The sequence below is a fragment of the Scleropages formosus genome, chromosome 24 (genome assembly GCF_900964775.1).
Source record: "Scleropages formosus chromosome 24, fSclFor1.1, whole genome shotgun sequence".
Lineage (NCBI taxonomy): Eukaryota > Metazoa > Chordata > Actinopteri > Osteoglossiformes > Osteoglossidae > Scleropages > Scleropages formosus.
This window is the reverse complement of record NC_041829.1, coordinates 8,990,078-9,010,109: the sequence shown is the minus strand read 5'-3', so window position 1 is coordinate 9,010,109 and position 20,032 is coordinate 8,990,078. Positions and strand designations below refer to the sequence as shown.

Sequence of the window (20,032 nt, the reverse complement as noted above, 5' to 3'; positions counted from 1 at the left end):
CACAAATATTTTTATTGACACTGCTACAAAATGCATCTCAAGAGTTCATATAGATCTTATTAAAATAAATGTCAAGACAAGCAATACAAAACTGCAGTGCAATACAGTGAGTGCATTTTTTAGTGTAAGTTTCTGCAAAAATGGTAATTGTCCTTCAGTTTAAATACAAAAAACAGTTGTTTCACAAACCTTACATTCAGTATAAAAACATAGTAAAGGATTGCAGCATTTAGAGATCTGTAAAGTGAGATGAGGAATTCAGAAGTATAAGTAACTTTCACAATAGCGTCAGGTAAATCAGATAAAAATCTTTGTCTTTCTGAAATTTCACTGAGCCGCATGTTTCTTATCGTCAGCCTAGAGATCTACCTGGGCAAACTGGCAGTCAGCTACTCAAGGGCATCTGCCCTTTGGACTGGTTTAGCAGTCCAGCCAGCCGGCTGCAGTCGGAGCCCATGCTCCAGGTGCATTTGTATAACTCTGGATAACGGCCCTTTCATCTGGCAGCGGTTAATTTCAGCCAGTAGTGGTTCAACAGGTGACTTTTTGATGACCTAGGAAACCTGAGAGGTAGAGTGGAGCGTTTTAGGAGCACACTGCTCTTTGACTGTTGCCAGGGCACCCCAGTCTGCTCATTGGGAGCGGAAAGTGCTGCATGATATGTATGCAGCTCAGAAACCACATCCTGTAGAGGGATAAAAACACTCCAAAAAAAAAACCTTAGAGCTTTTCTGAGCATGCTGGAATAAACTTTATTTTAAATGTGCCTAAAATGGGTTAATTTCTAACTTATTTTGTCTGTTAATGAAACTAACTGGAAATAACTAGGACTAGGAGAATGAGGGGTGGAAAGGGTTATTTATGTTGGTTTAGCTTGGGTGGTATTTGGATGCACTTCTGCTTGTTGAAGATTGGCAACTGTTGAATTGTTCTTCTGAAACCTGTTGCCTGTTTTCATGTGTGATTTTTTTTTTTTTTTTTTTTTTTTCCCCTACTGTCATGACACTTATCAAATGAAAAAAGATTGATTGAGTGACTCTCTTAAGGCTAGCCACCCCCAGCCCTATAATTCAATACTGGCTTTATCCGCCCATGGTACTACAATCATAATTTTCCTCTAAGCATTCTCTTTCTTTCATTCGCTGTTCTTTCTCTACCTATATTTTCTGTGCAAAACAGTCAGTGTGTATGTCTTTTTTATTGAATGTTTAACCAAGATAGGCATGTTTGTTTAGGAAAATTACAGAAGTATAAAGCTAGTACTCTGTTAATGGAGTTATATATTTTTTCCAACTGATGCAGTGTTCCGTGCGATTTCAATAGGTCAGTCATTTTGCTGCATTGCACATACTGCCCCAAAACACCTCCTCTCCCTGAGGCACCCAGATGAAGCTCAGCAACGTGAGGTCCTGCTCACCGTCTGGCACTGATGGTGTGTTTTTCCGTGGCGATGCGCCATTCGGGCCGCACAGGAACCTGAGCCTGCTGCAGAACCTTGTGCCGGTGCCACAGCTCCATGCAGTTGATAGCCTCCGGGAAGAGATGGCTGTCAAACTTATTGGCAAACATGTGGTTCCTATCAATGATCCACTGGAGGTCGCCCAGGCCGTAGACACAGATGCCCCTGATGTACTGCCCTGAGTGTGTGTGTGAGAGCAGCAAACACAGACATAGATTCATGTGAAGTGTCAGTAAAGGTCTCTACAGCTGAACAGAGAAAGGTGGTGCTCTTACACTGGCAGAGGTGGCACATACAGTTTTATGTTTTAACACTGTAGTACTATGTAGTAGTACTAATAATAATAATTAGTTTATATTGTGTTTCTTGAAAGCAGCTTCTCAAAGTGCTTTACAATAACAAATTGGATTTATGGTGCAATAATAAAATAGAAAGCAGTTTAGAGTGGAAATCAGAATAAGAACGTTAAAATGTTAAGAAATGAGCAGTATGAATTTCTCACACCCCACACATCCTTTGTGTGTTTTGTTCCAGTGGTTTTTGTGTCATTCCCTCACTCAACCCATTACAGGGGATTTTTGTCACATTGTGTTGTGTGACCCATTCTGTATTTTGTTAAACCCAAGTTTAAGGGGATTTCTGAGCCAAGTAGGGTGTAAAAACATTGACGCTCCTGACTAGCCGACCTACTTTTTTTTTTTTTTTAAAATCTTGAGTCAGAAGAGGTACGTCTTCCTTCCAAATAATTTTCCATTTTGTTTGGTTTGTTTCACAATTTAAGATGACTGAAATGATGAATCTTTGACACCTTTGTCCAAGGGGATAAAGGGAGATGTATGCAGGGACTACATGTCCCCCCCCCCCCCACCTTTTTGAGGGGTACAGTACCTTTACATCCATCGTGCACCGAGCCTTGTTGGTCAATCCATTTTATAGCACGAATCTCGCCTTCCCATTTCCCCTGTAGGTTACTTCCTGGTACACCTAAAAAATATTGAGAACAGTTAAACAAACCACATTTTAATGCTGGTGCCAAGGTGTTCTATTTGCACAAAACCCGTTCCATGGTTTAAACAAAATTATTGGTGGAAAAGGGTCATTAGTAATTTTCGCAGCCTCGGAACTTTGACCGCCTCTTCTAGCATAAAGCTGTTTTACCCTACACAAAAATGCTAAGCTTTGAAATGTTTTTTGAATTAGTCTTTTTTTGGTTTTGTCAGAAACTACTAAAATGAGTATATTTCCACTTTCTGTTTTTTTACTTTTGAATTAGGACCCATATTCCTTGATTGAGGGGGGGGCATGGTGGCACAGCAGGTTTGGTCGGGTCCTACTTTCTGGCAGGTCAGGGGTTTAAGTCCTGCTTGGGGTGCCTTGTGACAGACTGGCATTCCGTCCTGGTTGTGTCCCCTCCCCCTTCAGCCCTGCACCATGTATTGCCGAGTTAGGCTCCAGCTCGCCGTGACCCCGCTCAGGACAAATGATTGTAGACATTCCTTGGTTGCTAATAAATTTGACTGGAACTGTATGCGTAACCGTTCTGAAAGGTAACGGGATTGAGGCATCGCAATCAATTGTTGACGTACCTACGAGATGGTTGAGAGTCACCCAGTAGTGCTCATCTGGGCTGTAGGTGTCCCTAGACCATTCCAGCAGGTCCTTGGCCACAGAATTCTCCAGAACAAAGCGGACAAAGGCCGGCGTGAGGGCGTAGTAAGCCGTGCCAAAATAGATATTGAGGTCATGTGGGGGAGGTGCCTTGATGAAGCCCTCGCCCTTGGGTACCGTATGCCCGCCCATGACCTCCTGGTATTGCTTCTCCGTCCGGTAGCGCATATAGTTGGGTTGACGAACGCCGGGTGTCATGTTGGTGGCCCTCCACGCCTTACTCCGCAGTTGCCGCACCAGCTCCAGGTTACTCTTGACGGGGAAGTCCTGACCGCACAGATTGATGACTCTCCTCCAAGGCACCCGCAATGAGACCAGGTCCTTCATGCAGTTAATGTCTGCCTTGAGTCGCGAGAAGCCCCCGTAGGTCACAACCTCGCTGACACTGGACAGGAACACATTGGGGAAGCAGCTCACCAGGTGGCGGACAGAAGCTTTGTAAGACTCCTGGGACTTGGCATCCACATGGATGCAGTAGATGTTCTGGGGGGCGTAGATTGCTCTGAGGAGGCGCATGAACGTCTCCAACTCTTTGTGGATGGTCATGATGAAGGCCAGGGGGAACTCTCTCTCTTCCTGACTCAGGGGCTCGGTGATGAAGTGGAAATCCTTGGTGATGAGAGAGCAATTGAGCACCCCTTCAGCGATGTAGTCCTCAGATAGGCAGTCTCTCTGATGCCATTGCTTGCCTTCGGTGGCTGGGGGTAGGAACGGGGTGCAGTAGTCGGGGAAAGCCCTGCATTTGGTCGTGTTCTGCATGGTGGCCATTGTGACTGGGGCCTCTGAAGTGCTGGACTTCAGATAAATGGTGGACATTGTCACGCAGATCACCACACTCATTCCCAGGATGAAGAAACAGACCTTAGTGCTGAGGTTGCTCATAATATTCCTGCAGCTTCAACAGATGGTGCCTAAGGATAGAAATCAGTATTGGTTCACAGCTGAACTCTACTAATAGATATGATAGTAAATTTGTTTTTATCAGATACTAATTTCCAAAGTGACGTGCAATTTAGAGTAAACAAAAATGCACCAGCGACAAAGAATTTCAGACACTGGTTTATCAAAACACAACTTGTGTGTCTGAACCACCCTGTTGCTGGTTCGTGTCCCCCCCAGTAGCTCCTGTAGAAGTGGCATTCAAATAGCAAATACATAGTCATAGCAGATGGTGTTGGACTCATTTATGAAGCCATCAGGAGAGATGGTCTGAAAGAGATGGATTTGAGACCCTTCTTGACTGCTGGGAGGTATTCAGCAGCTCCGAGAGACAGGAAGAGCTTGTTCCATCCCATTAAGTTCACATCTGAGAACCTATAGGCTTTCAGTTTCAGTTCTCCCTCGGATCCAGTGCTCTTGCAAGGGTGTAGGATGCAACTGAATTCTCTCCTTACATATTATTTGCATGCCACCTATAAGTCCACCTTGATGGAAGTTATCTTTAAAGTCACCATACTATACGGTCATGTACACCATCCATCCATCCATCTTCCTCCGCTTTTATCCGGGGCCGGGTCGCGGGGGCAGCAGTCCGAGCAGAGTACTCCAGACTTCCCTCTCCCCGCACACCTCCTCCAGTTCCTCTGGGGGAACCCCAAGGCGTTCCCAGGCCAGCCGGGAGACATAGTCTCTCCAACGTGTCCTGGGTCTGCCCCGAGGCCTCCTCCCAGTGGGACAAGCCCGGAGCACCTCCCCAGGGAGGCGTCCAGGAGGCATCCGGAACAGATGCCCGAGCCACCTCAACTGGCTCCTCTCGATGCGGAGGAGCAGCGGCTCTACTCCGAGCTCCTCCCGGGTGACTGAGCTCCTCACCCTATCCCTAAGGGTGCGCCCAGCCACTCTGCGGAGGAAGCTCATTTCTGCCGCTTGTATCCGCGATCTCATTCTTTCGGTCATGATCCAGAGTTCATGACCATAGGTGAGGGTAGGAACGTAGATTGACCGGTAAATTGAGAGCTTCGCCTTACGACTCAGCTCCCTCTTCACCACAACAGACCGGTACAATGACCGCATTACTGCGGACGCCGCACCGATCCGTCTGTCGACCTGCCGCTCCGTTTTTCCCTCACTCGTGAACAAGACCCCAAGATACTTAAACTCCTCCACTTGAGGGAGCAACTCCCCCCTAACCCGGAGGGAGCAATCCACCTTTTTCCGACTAAGAACCATGGCCTCGGATTTGGAGGTGCTGATTCTCATCCCCGCCGCTTCGCACTCGGCTGCAAACCTCCCCAGTGCACGCTGCAAGTCTTGACTTGATGAAGCCAACAGGACCACATCGTCCGCAAAAAGCAGAGACGAGATCTCGCGGCCACCAAAACAGACACCCTCCGTTCCCTTACTGCGCCTAGAAATTCTGTCCATAAAAATAATGAACAGAATCGGTGACAAAGGGCAGCCCTGGCGGAGTCCAACATGCACCGGGAACAGGTCTGACTTACTGCCGGCAATGCGAACCAAGCTCCTGCTCCGGTCATACAGGGAACGAACAGCCCGTAGCAACGAGCCCCGAACCCCATAATCCCGAAGTACCCCCCACAGGATGCCACGAGGGACACGGTCGAATGCCTTCTCCAGGTCCACAAAACACATATGGACTGGTTGGGCAAACTCCCACGAACCCTCCAGCACCCTAGTGAGGGTATAGAGCTGGTCCAGTGTTCCACGGCCAGGGCGAAAACCGCATTGCTCCTCCTGAATCCGAGGTTCGACTATCGGTCGGATTCTCCTTTCCAGTACCCTGGCATAGACTTTCCCAGGGAGGCTAAGGAGTGTGATCCCCCTGTAGTTGGAACACAATCTCCGGTCCCCCTTCTTAAAAAGAGGGACCACCACCCCGGTCTGCCAGTCCAGAGGCACCGTTCCCGAACTCCACGCGATGCTGCAGAGGCGTGTCAGCCAAGACAGCCCCACAACATCCAGAGACTTGAGAAACTCGGGGCGGATCTCATCCACCCCCGGAGCCTTGCCACCGAGGAGTTTTTTGACTACCTCAGCAACTTCAGCCAGGGTAATGGACGAGTCCCCCTCCGAGTCCCCAGCCTCAGCTTCCTCTACGGAAGGCGTGTCGGAGGGATTGAGGAGATCCTCAAAGTACTCCTTCCACCGCCCGAGAACATCCTCAGCTGAGGTCAGCAGCGCACCACTTCCACTGTAAACAGTGTTCGTGGAACACCGCTTCCCCCCTCTGAGTCGCCGGACGGTTTGCCAGAATCTCTTTGAGGCCGACCAAAAGTCTTCCTCCATGGCCTCACCGAACTCCTCCCAAGCCCGAGTTTTTGCCGCGGCGACTGCCAGAGCCGCGCTCCGTTTGGCCCGTCGGTACCTGTCAGCTGCTTCAGGAGTCCCATGAGCCAGCCAGGCCCGATAGAACTCCTTCTTCAGCTTGACGGCATCCCTTACTTCCGGTGTCCACCACCGTGTTCGGGGATTGCCGCCGCGACAGGCACCGGAGACCTTATGGCCGCAGCTCCGAACCGCCGCACCGACAATGGAGGAGCGGAACATAGTCCATTCAGACTCAATGTCCCCCACCTCCCTCGGGACCTGGTTGAAGCTCTGTCGGAGGTGGGAGTTGAAGACCTCTCTGACAGGGGCCTCCGCCAAACGTTCCCAACAGACTCTCACTATGCGTTTGGGCCTGCCAGGTCTGTCCAGCTTTTTCCCCCGCCATCAAATCCAACTCACCACCAGGTGGTGATCAGTTGACAGCTCAGCCCCTCTCTTCACCCGAGTGTCCAAGACATATGGCCGAAGGTCAGAAGAAACGACTACAAAGTCGATCATCGACCTCCGACCTAGGGTGTCCTGGTGCCAAGTGCACTGGTGGACACCCTTATGCATGAACATGGTGTTCGTTATGGATAAACCGCGACTAGCACAGAAATCCAATAACAACTCACCGCTCGGGTTCAGATCAGGGAGGCCGTTCCTCCCAATCACGCCCCTCCAGGTATCACTGTCGCTGCCCACGTGGGCGTTAAAGTCCCCTAGTAGAACGACAGAGTCCCCAGTGGGAGCGCTTTCCAGCACGCCCCCCAGGGACTCTAAAAAGGCCGGGTACTCTACACTGCCGCTAGGCGCATAAGCACAAACGACAGTGAGAGACCGTTCCCTGACCCGAAGGCGTAGGGAGATGACCCTCTCATTCACCGGGGTAGACTCCAACACATGGCGGCTGAACTGGGGGGCTATTAATAAGCCCACACCAGCCCGCCGCCTCTCACCTTGGGCAACGCCAGAATAGTGGAGAGTCCACCCTCGGATCGAGTAGAGTGGTTCCAGAACCCAAGCTGTGAGTGGAAGTGAGCCCGACTATATCTAGACGGTATCTCTCAACTTCCCGCACCAGCTCAGGCTCCTTCCCCGCCAGTGAGGTGACATTCCAAGTCCCAAAAACCAGAGTTGGCGCCCGAGGTTTGGGTCGGCCGGGCACTCGGCCCCGACCACCGCCCAAATCACAATGCACCAGCCCCTTACGGTTTCTCCGGCAGGTGGTGAGCCCACCGAAGAGCGGCTCCACGTTGTGGCTTCGGGCTGAGCCCGGCCAGGCCCCGTGGGCATAGACCTGGCCACCAGGCGCTCGCATGCGAGCCCCCCCCCCCCAGGCCTGGCTCCAGGGTGGGGCCCCGGTGACCCCATACTGGGCGGGGTAAACGGACGCCTTGATTTTTCCGTCATAAGGGGTTTTTGAACCGCGCTTTGTCTCGTCTGTCATCCAGGACCTGTCTGCCATGGGAGACCCTACCAGGGGCATGTAGCCCCAGACAACATAGCTCCTGGACTCATTCAGGCACTCAAACCCCTCCACCACGATAAGGTGGCGGTTCACGGATGTACACCTGATCCTGTTTTTCCTGTTGTATCATGCAGAGTATGTCATTTCCATGGAAATGTGTGCTGCTTATATACCTGCATGAATTTGCCGAAGAGTGCTCCTCATAAGAGAGGGGCGCGGTGGCGCAGTGGGTTGGACCGCAGTCCTGCTCTCCGGTGGGTCTGGGGTTCAAGTCCCGCTTGGGGTGCCTTGCGACGGACTGGCGTCCCGTCCTGGGTGTGTCCCCTCCCTCTCTCCAGCCTTACGCCCTGTGTTGCCGGGTAGGCTCCGGTTCCCCGTGACCCCGTATGGGACAAGCGGTTCTGAAAATGTGTGTGTGTGTGTGTGTGCTCCTCATAAGCAATTTTGTGCAGTTGCATTTACTCTCGAGTCACTAAGAAACTTTCTACAACATAATTTAACTTGATGTAAAAGGTTTGACATTTTATAAAATCAATAGCAAGGTCATTTTTGATTTTAATCTGGTGGTGTCTTTTTGCTTTGACACATTAACCTGTCATCTCTCTGCCCACTGTAATGCCTCGGTATTTCGAGACCTGTGTGCTTTGGTATTTTTTCCTCATTGTTGTTGGATTATGTAAAACTTGTCCTAGAATGATCCTAATGCATCCTCGTCCTCCTGTGTTTCTTACAATATAAACAGCAAATATCCATGCTTCTAAATGCATGTTGTCAAATATACGTGGGGGAAATTGAAGAGCAATGGGTCTTGATCGCTAATGGGGTCCGGTGTGGCCCTTCTAATTGCACCCATGAGGGTTGGCGGGAACGTGAGGTTTGCCGTAACCAGAGATACAGAATCACATGCGTGGTCTCTACGATGGAGACGTGTTTATTCTGAGATGTCTGTGTGACTAACTCTGACCAGAGCAGCCGCACTCTCGCAAATAAATACCCACATGCGAAAAGCAAACGCTCACAAGGTTAGGTATAATTATTTTTAAAGATAAACTGGCAAACCAGTATCTGAAAATGATTTATCTTCTGTGAGGCTTGTGTAGGGGTTTCAGTGAAATTCTGTTTATGGCTCCTTTGGAGGACACCAGTTATGGCACAGTGTGTTGGTGTACAGTTTGGGAAGCGTTCCCTTTGTTGTGTTTGTAGTCTAGTGCTCTTATTTTAAGCGTGTTTCTACAAGAGGGTGAAAGTGATTCTCATGCACCATACTCTTATTTTACTCATGTTTGTGGTTATTTTATTTTTATCCTTGGTTTTTATACTATTACCATCTTAAAACTGGATTTTTCTTTGCGGTCACAATGGATACATTTTTATTGCTTCTGTCTAAAAATGTGAAATAGTGACTAACTGGAAATTAAAATTTTACCTAATAACATTTTGGTGACATGAAATATTTGAATGATTTTATAATAGCAGTAATCATTTAATGTTCATGTCAGTTTGATGTACAGCAAAAAGCATTAGGGATCCTCCTGAGGCAGGGGTTCGTTGTTAAATTAAATTTTTGACTCCCCAGGGTTGGCAGCACAAACAGGGAAACATGCGAATGTACAGAAATGAGCGTACCTGCAACGATCGTCTTGGCCCCGTGTCGGCTCGCGCTGCTCTCAGACGCGTCTCTGCCGTGCTCTGAACCGACCTTGCATCGGTGCCAGCAAGAGGAGCTTCGACCCTGTCTCCTTCGCACGCCCCCCATCGCCGCATACCCCTCCTCCGAATCTCTGAGAGGCTGAGCAGCGGTTCTCTCTTGGTAACAGGGTTGCTGAGACTCCGCCCACCTCTGGCGGTGATTTAAAGCCCTCCCCTTAAAAAAAAGTTGGAAGATGAGCAGCATTGTATAATCAGCAAGCGTTAACGATTTAATTTTTTAATTCTGCCTTGGAATCTTTCTGTATTTTGTGTAGTTAAGCCAAGCGGGAGTGACCTGTCATTGTTCTGGTCTTTATCAAATCCGCTGTGCTTGATGTACACGGGTCTATGTGTGTGGGTCTGTGTGTGCGACTGAGGTATTGCAGAAGTAAACCTTCACGTGCTGCTTTTAATATAGTTTCCATTCCAGCAAACCTATGCTTTTGTTTTTCCTCTGAGTGCCTCTTTACATCTGTTGCCACTCTCTAGACTTCTGTAACAGGTGTTGATATGTTTCTTGTAAAATTTCAAGTTTCCAGGCAGTTTCACTTGGACGTCCTCTGCTGTACCATAGGAAGTACCACACCAGTTTAAGAATGTTTTTTCTGCTTTTCGGCCTTCAATATGTTTACTACCTTGGAAGAGGTTACAGAGCCAGAAATCTCGGCAGTGAATAAATCTAGGCAGTAGCCGTCAGAAATATATTTCTAGTGTTCTGCAGGAAGAGTAAATCAGTATGAAAGTGCCCTTGTACCTGTCTATTTATTTTGGCCGATTTAAAAAAAAAAAAAAAATAGGGCACAAGCCTGATCACAGCTTATCTTATGACGTTGCGGGGTTATCAGAAGTTGAATGCACCTTTGAAATGTGCAGGTTCTTTTATCAGTACAGTGTGACGTGTTTTACTGCTACCCTGAGAACTGCTCCCTTTCCTGTCATTAGTGCTGCATGTTTTGGTAAAACACACTCTGTGAGTTGGGTGCCACATGGAGAATCACACCCGTACAACAGTGCAGTGTACAGAGCGGTGAGTTGGGGTGTATTGGTGCTGTATCCATTTGCTTGAACTAGATACTTGCAGCTTGGAAGGTGATGGCCTTCGACACCACTCTACCTTGGAATTTTACTACAGCCAAATCCGCTGGGGGTCCTGCTGTAATAACATTGCACCAGGTGAATGAAGGGAATTTCTCCAGTCAAACATGCAACTCTTTGGATGGACAAAATCCTTTTTGGCACTTATAACTGCGCTTTTAATGGTGACAGGTTGTTCACCACTGCGCCACAGCTCTGTCCTTAACAGAGTAGGATTCCATCTGCGCCAGGATCGTTGTTTAGCCGACGTCGATTGCCTTTATCGTATACCAAACGCTTTTCTCCAAAGCAACTTCCAGTGAGCGCAACGTAGTAGCATTTAGCCTTTCTCACACCCAAGGTGACAGACACGCTGCTTACAATGAGTCACACATCTGTACACCAGTGAAACACACCATGGAACACTCTCTCTCTCTTTCTCTCTCTCTCTGTCTCTCTCTCTCACACACACACACTCACAGTTACATTTATTTATTTAGCGGACGCTTTTCTCCAAAACAACTGCCAGTGAACTCTAGTGTTATCAGCCCACACACCTTATTCACCAAGGTGACTTACACTGCTAAATACACTGCTTACAGTGAGTCACTCATACATACATACATACATACATACATACATCAGTGGAACACACTCTCTCTGTCACTCACACACTATGGGGGAACCTGAACAGCATCTCTTTGGACTGTGGGAGGAAACCAGAGCACCCAGAGCAAGCCCACACAGACACAATGAGAACATGCAAACTCCGCACAGAGAACACAGGTCCAAAAGTTCCTCATCTGGTTTCTAATCTATCTTTGGAAGCATACAATTATCTAAAATGTTTTCTTATGCTGTAGCATTGACTACTCTTCACTGGAACTAAAGGGCCTAGCCCAGCTCCTGAGAAATAGCCCCAGACCATCATCCCTCCTCCACCAAACTTTACAGTAGGCACTCTGCATTCCGGTACATAGCATTTTCCTGACATCCACCAAACTCAGATTCTTCCATCAGACTGCCACATAGTGACACGTGACATTCATCCCTCCAGAGAACACATTTCTGCTGGTTCGGAGTCCAATAGTGGCATGCTTTACAGCACTCCAGCCGACGCTCGGCATTGCGTATAGTGAGCTTAGGCTTGTGTGCAGCTGCTCAGCCATAGAAACCCACTTCATGAAGCTCCCAATGCACAGTTCTTATGCAGATGTTTCTTCAAAAGGCAGTTTGGAACTTTGTAGTGAGTGATGCAACAGAGGATAGCCAATTTTTATGCACTACATGCTTCAGCGCTCGGCAGCTCCGCTCTGAATTTGTGTGGACACCACTTTGTGGCTGAGCTGTTGTTGATTCTAGACGCTTATATTTCACAAAAATAGCACTTAAAGTCGATTGTGACAGATCACACAGCATAAATATCACATAGCGACTTGTGGCAAAATCAGCATCCTATGACAGTGCCACGTTTAAAGTCGCTGAACTCCTTAGAACGACCCATTCTGCTGCAAGTATTTGTCAATAAAGATTGCATGGCTATGTGCTGGATTTTATGCACCTGTTAACAATGGGTGTGACCGAAACACGTGAACTCAATAATTAGGAGCGGTTTCCATGTACATTGGACCATAGAGTGTACAATTGGGGTGGATTTTCGCACTTTGCTCTCACTTCCTGTTTGATGGCTGAGCTGCGATCAGATTACTTATTGATACACCTACAGGAAGAAATAGTGTGTAAGCCCTTGCCATCTCAAGTCATACATAATTATTTTTGGTGTTGGCCTTGAAATTTCATTCATGCAAAGGTTGAAGATTTTTACTGTTGGTTTTAACAACTAAACGTAAACTCAGATAAAATTGGGCACAGCATATACTCTTTCTCTGCTCTTTGTCTTTCCTGCAAAACAAATCAAGCTTCAGTAAGCTCCCGTGCTGCTAAAGAAAACAAAATTCTGGGCCTTTTGAATGTGCGTTCAGACCATCTGTGTATGTTTGTTAATGAATACATGCATCTGTTATTGTATCTGACAAGGACATTTGCGTACAAGTTGGGGATTGTTTACCTGTTTTTACTGGTAACATCTGGAAATGGAAAAGCTTGCACTGCGTGGCTGGTGGAGAAGGATGGACCTGATAAATTTGTATGTAGGTAATTTTGCTAGGTTCGAGTGCAGTGCTAGACCCCCTGCAGTCATGTTGGATTATGTTAGTGCTTTCAGAGTTCAGTCCCCCTACAAATTGCTGCCGACTTGTTCATACATTTCAGTGTAAAATACAGTTTAGGAATCCAGGAAAAGTTTAGCATCAAATGTGCTGCTCTTGTCCATGATCCACTGCACAGTGACTAGAAGCATCATGACAGTAATTTCTAGGGTGTCATGTTAGTTGTTATTTTTGGCATGAATTGCCAAACTCCTGTGAACCTACTTATGGCCTCTTTTTCTTCTGTTGCTATTTTGTGCCTGAGGAGCTTGCAGATTGCAAACAACATCCAAAGATAGATTAGAAACCAGATGGAGAACCTTTGGACCTGTGTTGTCTTTCCTAATGGTGGGCTTTTCACAGTCAAAGGTTTCATAGCGCATTCTTGGTATATCTTTGAGAATTGACTGAACATCACTCAGTGGTGCTCACCTGGGTCGTAGGTGTCCCCTGGACCCGTTTAGCAGCAGAGCACATATATTTCCGGAACAAAGCAAAGAAGGGGCCAAGTCAGGGCCTTGTAGACTATGTGCTGAATTAGAGGTTGAGGTTGTGCGCGGGATGTGCTTTGGTGAAGTCCTGGCTTCTGGAGATCCCTTCGGAACCCTTAGCTTCCTGGTGCCTGCTTCCCCCAGATACAAGTGGCGTGACCATGTCAGCTGACCAGGTCCACCTTGAGGTGCATCACTAACCTCTTGAAATATCAATCCTGATGTTCTTCTTCACTCTCTTCATACTTTTGATGTAAATTCAGTGGCTTTTTATTAGTTCTTTAATTCCAGTTTTCACAAGACACAACTGAGATGTCTGTGCTTTTTGATGCTCTGAAGGTATCATCAGTAAACTGTATGGAAATGTTTACAGTCATGGTGTATTGTACATTTTCATTTATTTACATTTATTCATTTAGCAGACGCTTTCCTCCAAAGCAACGTACATCTCGGAGAAAATACAATTTGTGCTTTACATTAGAAGAATGAGACATAGCTGCAGACATGTAGTGCAGACAAGTAAACCTACTTTATTACTTTCAACTTGATGTACCAATGTTCATCGCTTGAGTAGGTGCATAAAATGCAGGATAGATGAATCCTAATAACCTTTCTACATTTTTTTATAAGGTGCACAAACATTCACATACAATGCAGGAGTAGCGACTGTGTAAAGGGTTATCTAGGGATGATCATAAAGTTACAGTGCATGAACATTTACATCATACATGAGCTGGAGAGATCTTGGGTGAAGTGAGTCCAGAAGAGGTGAGTTTTCAGACCCTTCTTGAATGTATACAGAGTTTCAGCAGTTCTGAGTGAGAGGGGAAGTCATTTCACCGCAATGAAGCCAGAACTGGGAACCTCCGTGCTTCACTTTTCATGCGCGGGACCACTAAGCGAGCAGAAGTAGATGAGAGAAGGGGTGTGGCTGGAGTGTAGCCAGACTGTGTATATTAGACATAGATTTAGAGAGTTTTTTTCTCCAGAGCAGCATGCAATTCCAAGAAAACACAAGTTCTTTACACATGCTGTACATATGATCATTCCAGGCATGAGGCTGACATGCCAAAGACTCTGCTGATACCCACAATACCAGCTTAACAACTTGGTGCGCTCAAGTAACATTGAATGTCCGAAACTGTGTTTTACCGTGGTGTTTGCTTCAGCAGGGCAGTTGCATGACCTCCCCCTGTACAGTGCCCTTTCATGGAATTTCACAGCACACTGCAACCAAGCTATTTGCATCCCTGTACAGCAGCTTTTCAGTCTACAAACACTGGAATTAGTTTTATCTCCCAATTCACTTTTACCCCAAAGTCAGTCAGTGATGGCTTAGTGAAGACATCCTTTTATTGTGGGTTAAGTTCTGTAAAAATCTCGTAGATAAGTTTTAATACATGAACAATATGTAGCCCCTACTACATTTGTTCTCATGTTGCATTGTGTGTCTGGGGTGTAAATTATCATTGGTATAAAGTATTTTTGTATTAACATGGAGAGGGTTATGGCTTTGTAAACTGATGGTTTTTTTTTTTTTTTTTTGTTCTCGTATTGGGGAGAGTTCGAGAAAGTGTGAAGAGGACTGTAGTTTTATTAAGTTAAGTGACCGGTGTGTGAGAGTAGAAAGTAACTCCAGGAAAAGGAAGAGCTGAAGGAGAGCGAGCTGTGTTTGGGTTCATTCTCACTCTGAAGTTTCATTAAGCTATGTGAGCGAAACAGCCACTGGGCGTGCGGTGTCAGTTAGCTCCGATTAGCTTGAGTGGAGGAGAAGGAATTGAGCGCGTGTGTGGAAGACACCGTTGCATTGAGTTTTCCAAGCTGCGATCCTAGTGGTGGTAGCGGAGGTGCTCAGGATTTGCTACGGTTTGTCAGGGCCCCAGCATGTCCTGACCACGGACAGAGCGCCAACAGGATTTGCCATCGCCCCGCCCTCGTTGGAGAGAGAGAATGTAAGGACTGGTTGCTGACTGTTTCCCAAATCACACGGAACAGCGAGTAACGACAGTATTTCCTCACGGTGGACAAAAGAGCTCCAACAAGCGTGCCGACGAGACGGGACCATAGACTGAGTAATAAAAACCCTGGGTATTACAGTGTTCACTCTCTGTAGTTGAGAGTACTATAATGTTTAAAGGTGTGAATTACTAGTTTTTTTCTATAAAATGTTCTTTGGTTTTGTATTTAACTTGGATGTTGTGATATTCCTTCATGTGTGTTTGTAATGTTGTTCTCTGGGAAAGAAAAAAGGGCTATAGTTGCTAAGTGTGACACATGGGAGGTCTAATCTCACAGCATAACAGTATAGCTTTACACTATGCTAACTGGGCCTCTCCTCACCCTGGCAAGAGTCATACACCTCAGATTGGAAAGCAACAGTAGACGCATCCCAAATTTATATTTTTCTAGACGCCACCAGTTCACCTCCCATGCAGTGGGGTTTTCAGAGGTACGGTAAGACAATCCTGAAAAAAAAAATCAGAATTGAGTGGATGGGCTACAAATATGTTGTAAGACATTTAGTTTATTTTAACATTTTTGTTATTAAAACTGCAATGAATTTAAAATGACTGAAAATACAAACATGTCGTCTCCACGCACCCCGTTGCGGTTTTTGACCGATTCATCCCACAAAGAAGCGCAACGTTTGCCATCTTGTTATTCACCATGTTGTCGATCATTGGTCAGGAACAACGGAGAAGCTGTAAACACCGTGCAAGTGACTTTAATTAACAGAGTTCAGCACTCCTGCTCTGCGCTCGCTGTGCTTTACTGCGGTCTGTAAGCTCGCCAGGTAAACACAGGTGGTGTTCGCTTATCTACACACAAAGGGAAGAAAACGCAACGTATCTGTGCAGATGCGAGAACTTGACCGTTTGTAACGTAACAAGCGAGTGCATGTTGCTCAGAGCACTAAATGTGCAAGTGTCCATGCCTGAGGGAACAAGATTCATGTTGACAAATAGGAGTGGGGAAAATTGAAGATGAATGAGTGTGAATCACTAATGGTGATCCCGTGAGGCTCGTCTAATTGCACCCTCGAGAGCAGTGAGGTCTGCTGTAACCGGAGATACAAGATTGTGCACATCTGTCTGTCTCAGTCACTTTTCTCCAACGCAACTTAAAACGTTTCGTTTGTATACCGTTACATACAGTATTACCCATTTATACCGCTCCATAATTGTTGTTTAAAACGAGCAACATAGGAAAGTTACCTTGTTCAAGGGTACTGCAGCAGGAGTAGGGTTTGAACCCAAGTCAACAAACCCAAAATCAACATTCACATCTTACAAATGACATCACCGCTTATACCTGTCTCTTTGTCGCTCTTTAAATGGCTCTTTGCTTCCATATGGTAAAAAAAAGTGGTACCCCTGTCTGATACAGTACATCTCAACTCTTCGAAATAGATTGCTTAGATCAGCGCTTTATTAATACTGTACCTGCGGTTGGAGGAAACAAAAGATTAAATTTGACCATGTTCAAGAGAATGCCTTTCCCAAAAAACCCCTAGTCTTTACGCCCAAATCAACGCCTTTTCAAATAGCTCTTTGTGTCGTCATATCAAAAACAGCATGTGCCCAAGGGTCCCTTTCTCTCACCTGGTCAGCGCTCCAGGGATCATAGAAAGGAAATCCAGAGACACAGCTTCTGCGTGTAGATGGTGACACTAGTGGTGTGTCTGCTGTGGCCAGGGCTGCTTGCCAAATACAAACCATACTGGCTCAGAAGATGATAGGTAAATGCAGGGCCCCCCTCTGTCGTCATCATCATCATCAACGAAATGTAATGGTTTCTCAGGGCATTGACCTGTTTTTCAAAAGCACGGAACTCACCACGAGAGAAGTCGGAAGTTTATTTAACACAAAGTTTTAAGCGTTAGGGGTGTGATTTAGCTTGGCGGTATTGTTTGTTCTTTACAATTTTATCTGGCTGAGACCCGCTCCTGTTGGACAATCTTGAATTTAACCGTCAGCGAAGGATCCTGGACCTCTCGTTCGTTTCCTTTGACTTGTTTCCCTTTGCCATCTCTTCCTGCTGTAGTCAAGGCTGCTGTCCCACTTCACACTCGAGTTAATCATCTGCTGGCTTTTCCTGAACAGCCTTGAGGCGCTTACCCAGTTAGATGTACAGGAGCAGTGTTTTGCAGGAGCACGGGTGCCGGCACCACGAAATGTACACGGAAAACTGTAGTCCAGGAGAGGCAGGAAAAGGAGATGTGTGTATCTGGATTAAAATATTCGTTTTACATTGCAATCATGTTAATGGGTAATAATATAACCGCTGTCATTTTACTTCTGGTGTGCACCTGTGTGTGTGGTGTGTAGGGGGGTTTCTGTTATTTCAGCAGGAGAAACAGATTAACTATAAAGTTGCTGGACAGTGGCTTTAACATTTCAGGCTTTCGTTTATCCATTGATTTTCACAATGGCTTACCCTGGTGACAGTTGTGGTGACATTAGTGTAATGAGAGCAGCCCATATTTACCCTTCTGCTGCAAGTGGCTCCAGCTGTTCTTGCATAAGGTGTCCTGCTGAACCTCAGGACTTCTGTCCAGTGGGGTGTTCCCGGTACACCACCTGCTCCGTGTGCCCGCAGGACACACTTAACTAGACACCTTAACCACTGCAACTCGCTTCATCTGAAGGAGCAGTGACTGTATTTCCGGGGCTCTGCCGACAGCTGGGAGGTTCATCCTATCGTGGAGTGTGAGCCTTTAAACGCGATTTCTTCCCCCTTGCCCCTCCGGTTTTGTTCATTGAATCGTGACACAAAGCTGACAACCATCGGTGACGATGAGGATGTTGTGTTCATGTCACGATAGGAGCTCTGCAAAATATTCATGCCTAGAGACTGAGTCTGGGTGGGGAGGGGTCCTGATTTTCGGCTTCATAGAATTTAAACGGCAATAAGCAAACATTTACCTAACTATACTGATCCCGGGACTTTATTGATCCCTTTATTGACATTGCCCACCTTCACGGTTTTAACAGAGAATGTTAGTTTGCCGCATTCACAGTTCAAAGGTTTCCTCACCAAAAATAGTTGTTCCCTTCTTTTATAGTGCCATTTTTGCTGTTTGTGGAAAAATTATTTGGATTCAAACCAGCAACCTCTAGATAACACATGTCAGTGAACTCAAGTGATACACAGTGTAGTCTAACCCTAACCAAAACACCGGTTGCGGTCCTCTGTAGTGCGGAGAGCCGTTCCAGGACAGCGACATCGTCATCCTCAATGGGGGCAAAGAGGACATGGAGAGACTGCAGGTTCGCATGGAGGAGAAGAGAGCCAAAGAGAAGTCTGCCAAAGGGGTCAGTCTGCCTGCCTGTTTTTTGTTTCTCGCTGTACTTCGCATGGAAACATAAAAATGAACTGTGGATTGTACCAGTTTCTGTAGATCGATTAAATATGATGTGTGAATTATTATTTATTTTTTTTTTTTTTTTATTTCCCCCACTTCAGAAATGTAAGAAGACAAAGGTGGCTCAGACGGTGTCCAAGTCAGAGGCTCCCAAAGGTAGAAAATCTCAACATCCTGTCCGTTCAAACTGTCTGTTGAAGGGGAACAGAGTCAGTAAAGAAACTACTTCCTGGGTCCAGCATTTTTCTGTTCCGAATTATTCTCAACTGTTGTTTACATTTATTTGTCTGATGCTTTTCTCCAAAACGACTTAGTCTTCTAGTTGTAGAGCTGCTTTACACTGACTTACATGTTTATTCATACAGCTGGGTAATATTGGTTGTATTAATTCGGAGTCAGTTCCTTGATCAAGGGTACTACAGTGGGAGATGGACTCGAGTTCGAAAAGGTCCGAATCTCAACTCCCTGCAGATTTATTTAGCCAGTGAATGATAACAGTATGAATCAGTGGTATTTTCAGCTCCAACACGGTGTCAGTGTACATTTGCGTCATGTGGCTGCAGAGGGAAACGTGTGCCGGTCCCTGCTGACCTACGCACTCCTTTGTGTGTTTGTTTGTGTGAAAGTGCACGAAGGTTCTCCAGAAGCCACATCATCAGAGCCGAGGGATGCAGAGCCAAAGGGCGAGAAGCACTCGACTCCAGGTTAGAAACCTTTTCTCCATTTACCGCTGTGGAAATCATAGCCTTTACAGCGTCTTTTGCGCTTCACTGCAGAGCCTGGCTGTGATCAACAGGGGGAGCACTTGCATTTTTATTAGCGCCGGGTAACTTTCTGTCTACTTAACTACGTGAATAAAGATGTTAAGAGCTGAGAGTGAACTAAAGCCAAGTGCCCCAGTGGCCCCGGATTCCATACACTCCTGAGCTGACCAGTTTTCCTGACCCATCTGTTTGCAGCTGCCGAGTCCTCTGGCTCGAGACCTGCCGCTGCAGCCGGAAGCAAGCGGTCCGTCCAGTCCATGGAGGGCAAGTCCGAGGTGTACAAGTCCATCTTCACCTCGCACAGCTCGGCCAAGCGCACGAAGCAACAGACCTCGCACTGGGTCACCCACACCCCTTACCACTTCTAACACGCCTCCTCCTCCTATCGTTTCCCTCCTGTGTTTTCACCTCTTTGACGCACCTGGTAACAAGTCCTCGATCTGATGAATAAAGCCAGACAACTCAAACGGCCTTTTTATTCCATTCGGTTCATCTTCTGTCCAGAAATGTGGATCGAATCTCTATAGTTGTCCCCTCAATTCCAACCTATTTCTCCTATACAGAGAACATTTTGAGC

General features: G+C 46.6%; 2 protein-coding genes across 2 annotated transcripts in view; one reads left to right on the top strand and one right to left on the bottom strand.

Annotated features, from left to right (window-relative positions):
• Positions 1-19,926, top strand: part of rtf2 (replication termination factor 2) — a 29,829-nt gene extending 9,903 nt beyond the window's left edge. Inside the window, exons 6-9 of the mRNA XM_018756118.1 lie at positions 18,525-18,641; positions 18,793-18,847; positions 19,318-19,395; positions 19,651-19,926. Coding sequence (XP_018611634.1) covers positions 18,525-18,641; positions 18,793-18,847; positions 19,318-19,395; positions 19,651-19,823 — 423 coding nt within the window. The 3' untranslated portion in view covers positions 19,824-19,926. The remainder of the gene's footprint in view (positions 1-18,524; positions 18,642-18,792; positions 18,848-19,317; positions 19,396-19,650) is intronic.
• Positions 970-9,611, bottom strand: gcnt7 (glucosaminyl (N-acetyl) transferase family member 7). The gene is made up of 4 exons (XM_018756117.2): positions 9,492-9,611; positions 3,046-4,038; positions 2,348-2,443; positions 970-1,637 (listed from the first exon to the last, which is right to left on the bottom strand). Exons 2-4 carry the CDS (start codon positions 4,007-4,009, stop codon positions 1,414-1,416), a joined length of 1,284 nt encoding a protein of 427 aa, XP_018611633.1. The 5' UTR covers positions 4,010-4,038; positions 9,492-9,611; the 3' UTR covers positions 970-1,413.
• Positions 19,927-20,032: the final 106 nt, after the last annotated feature.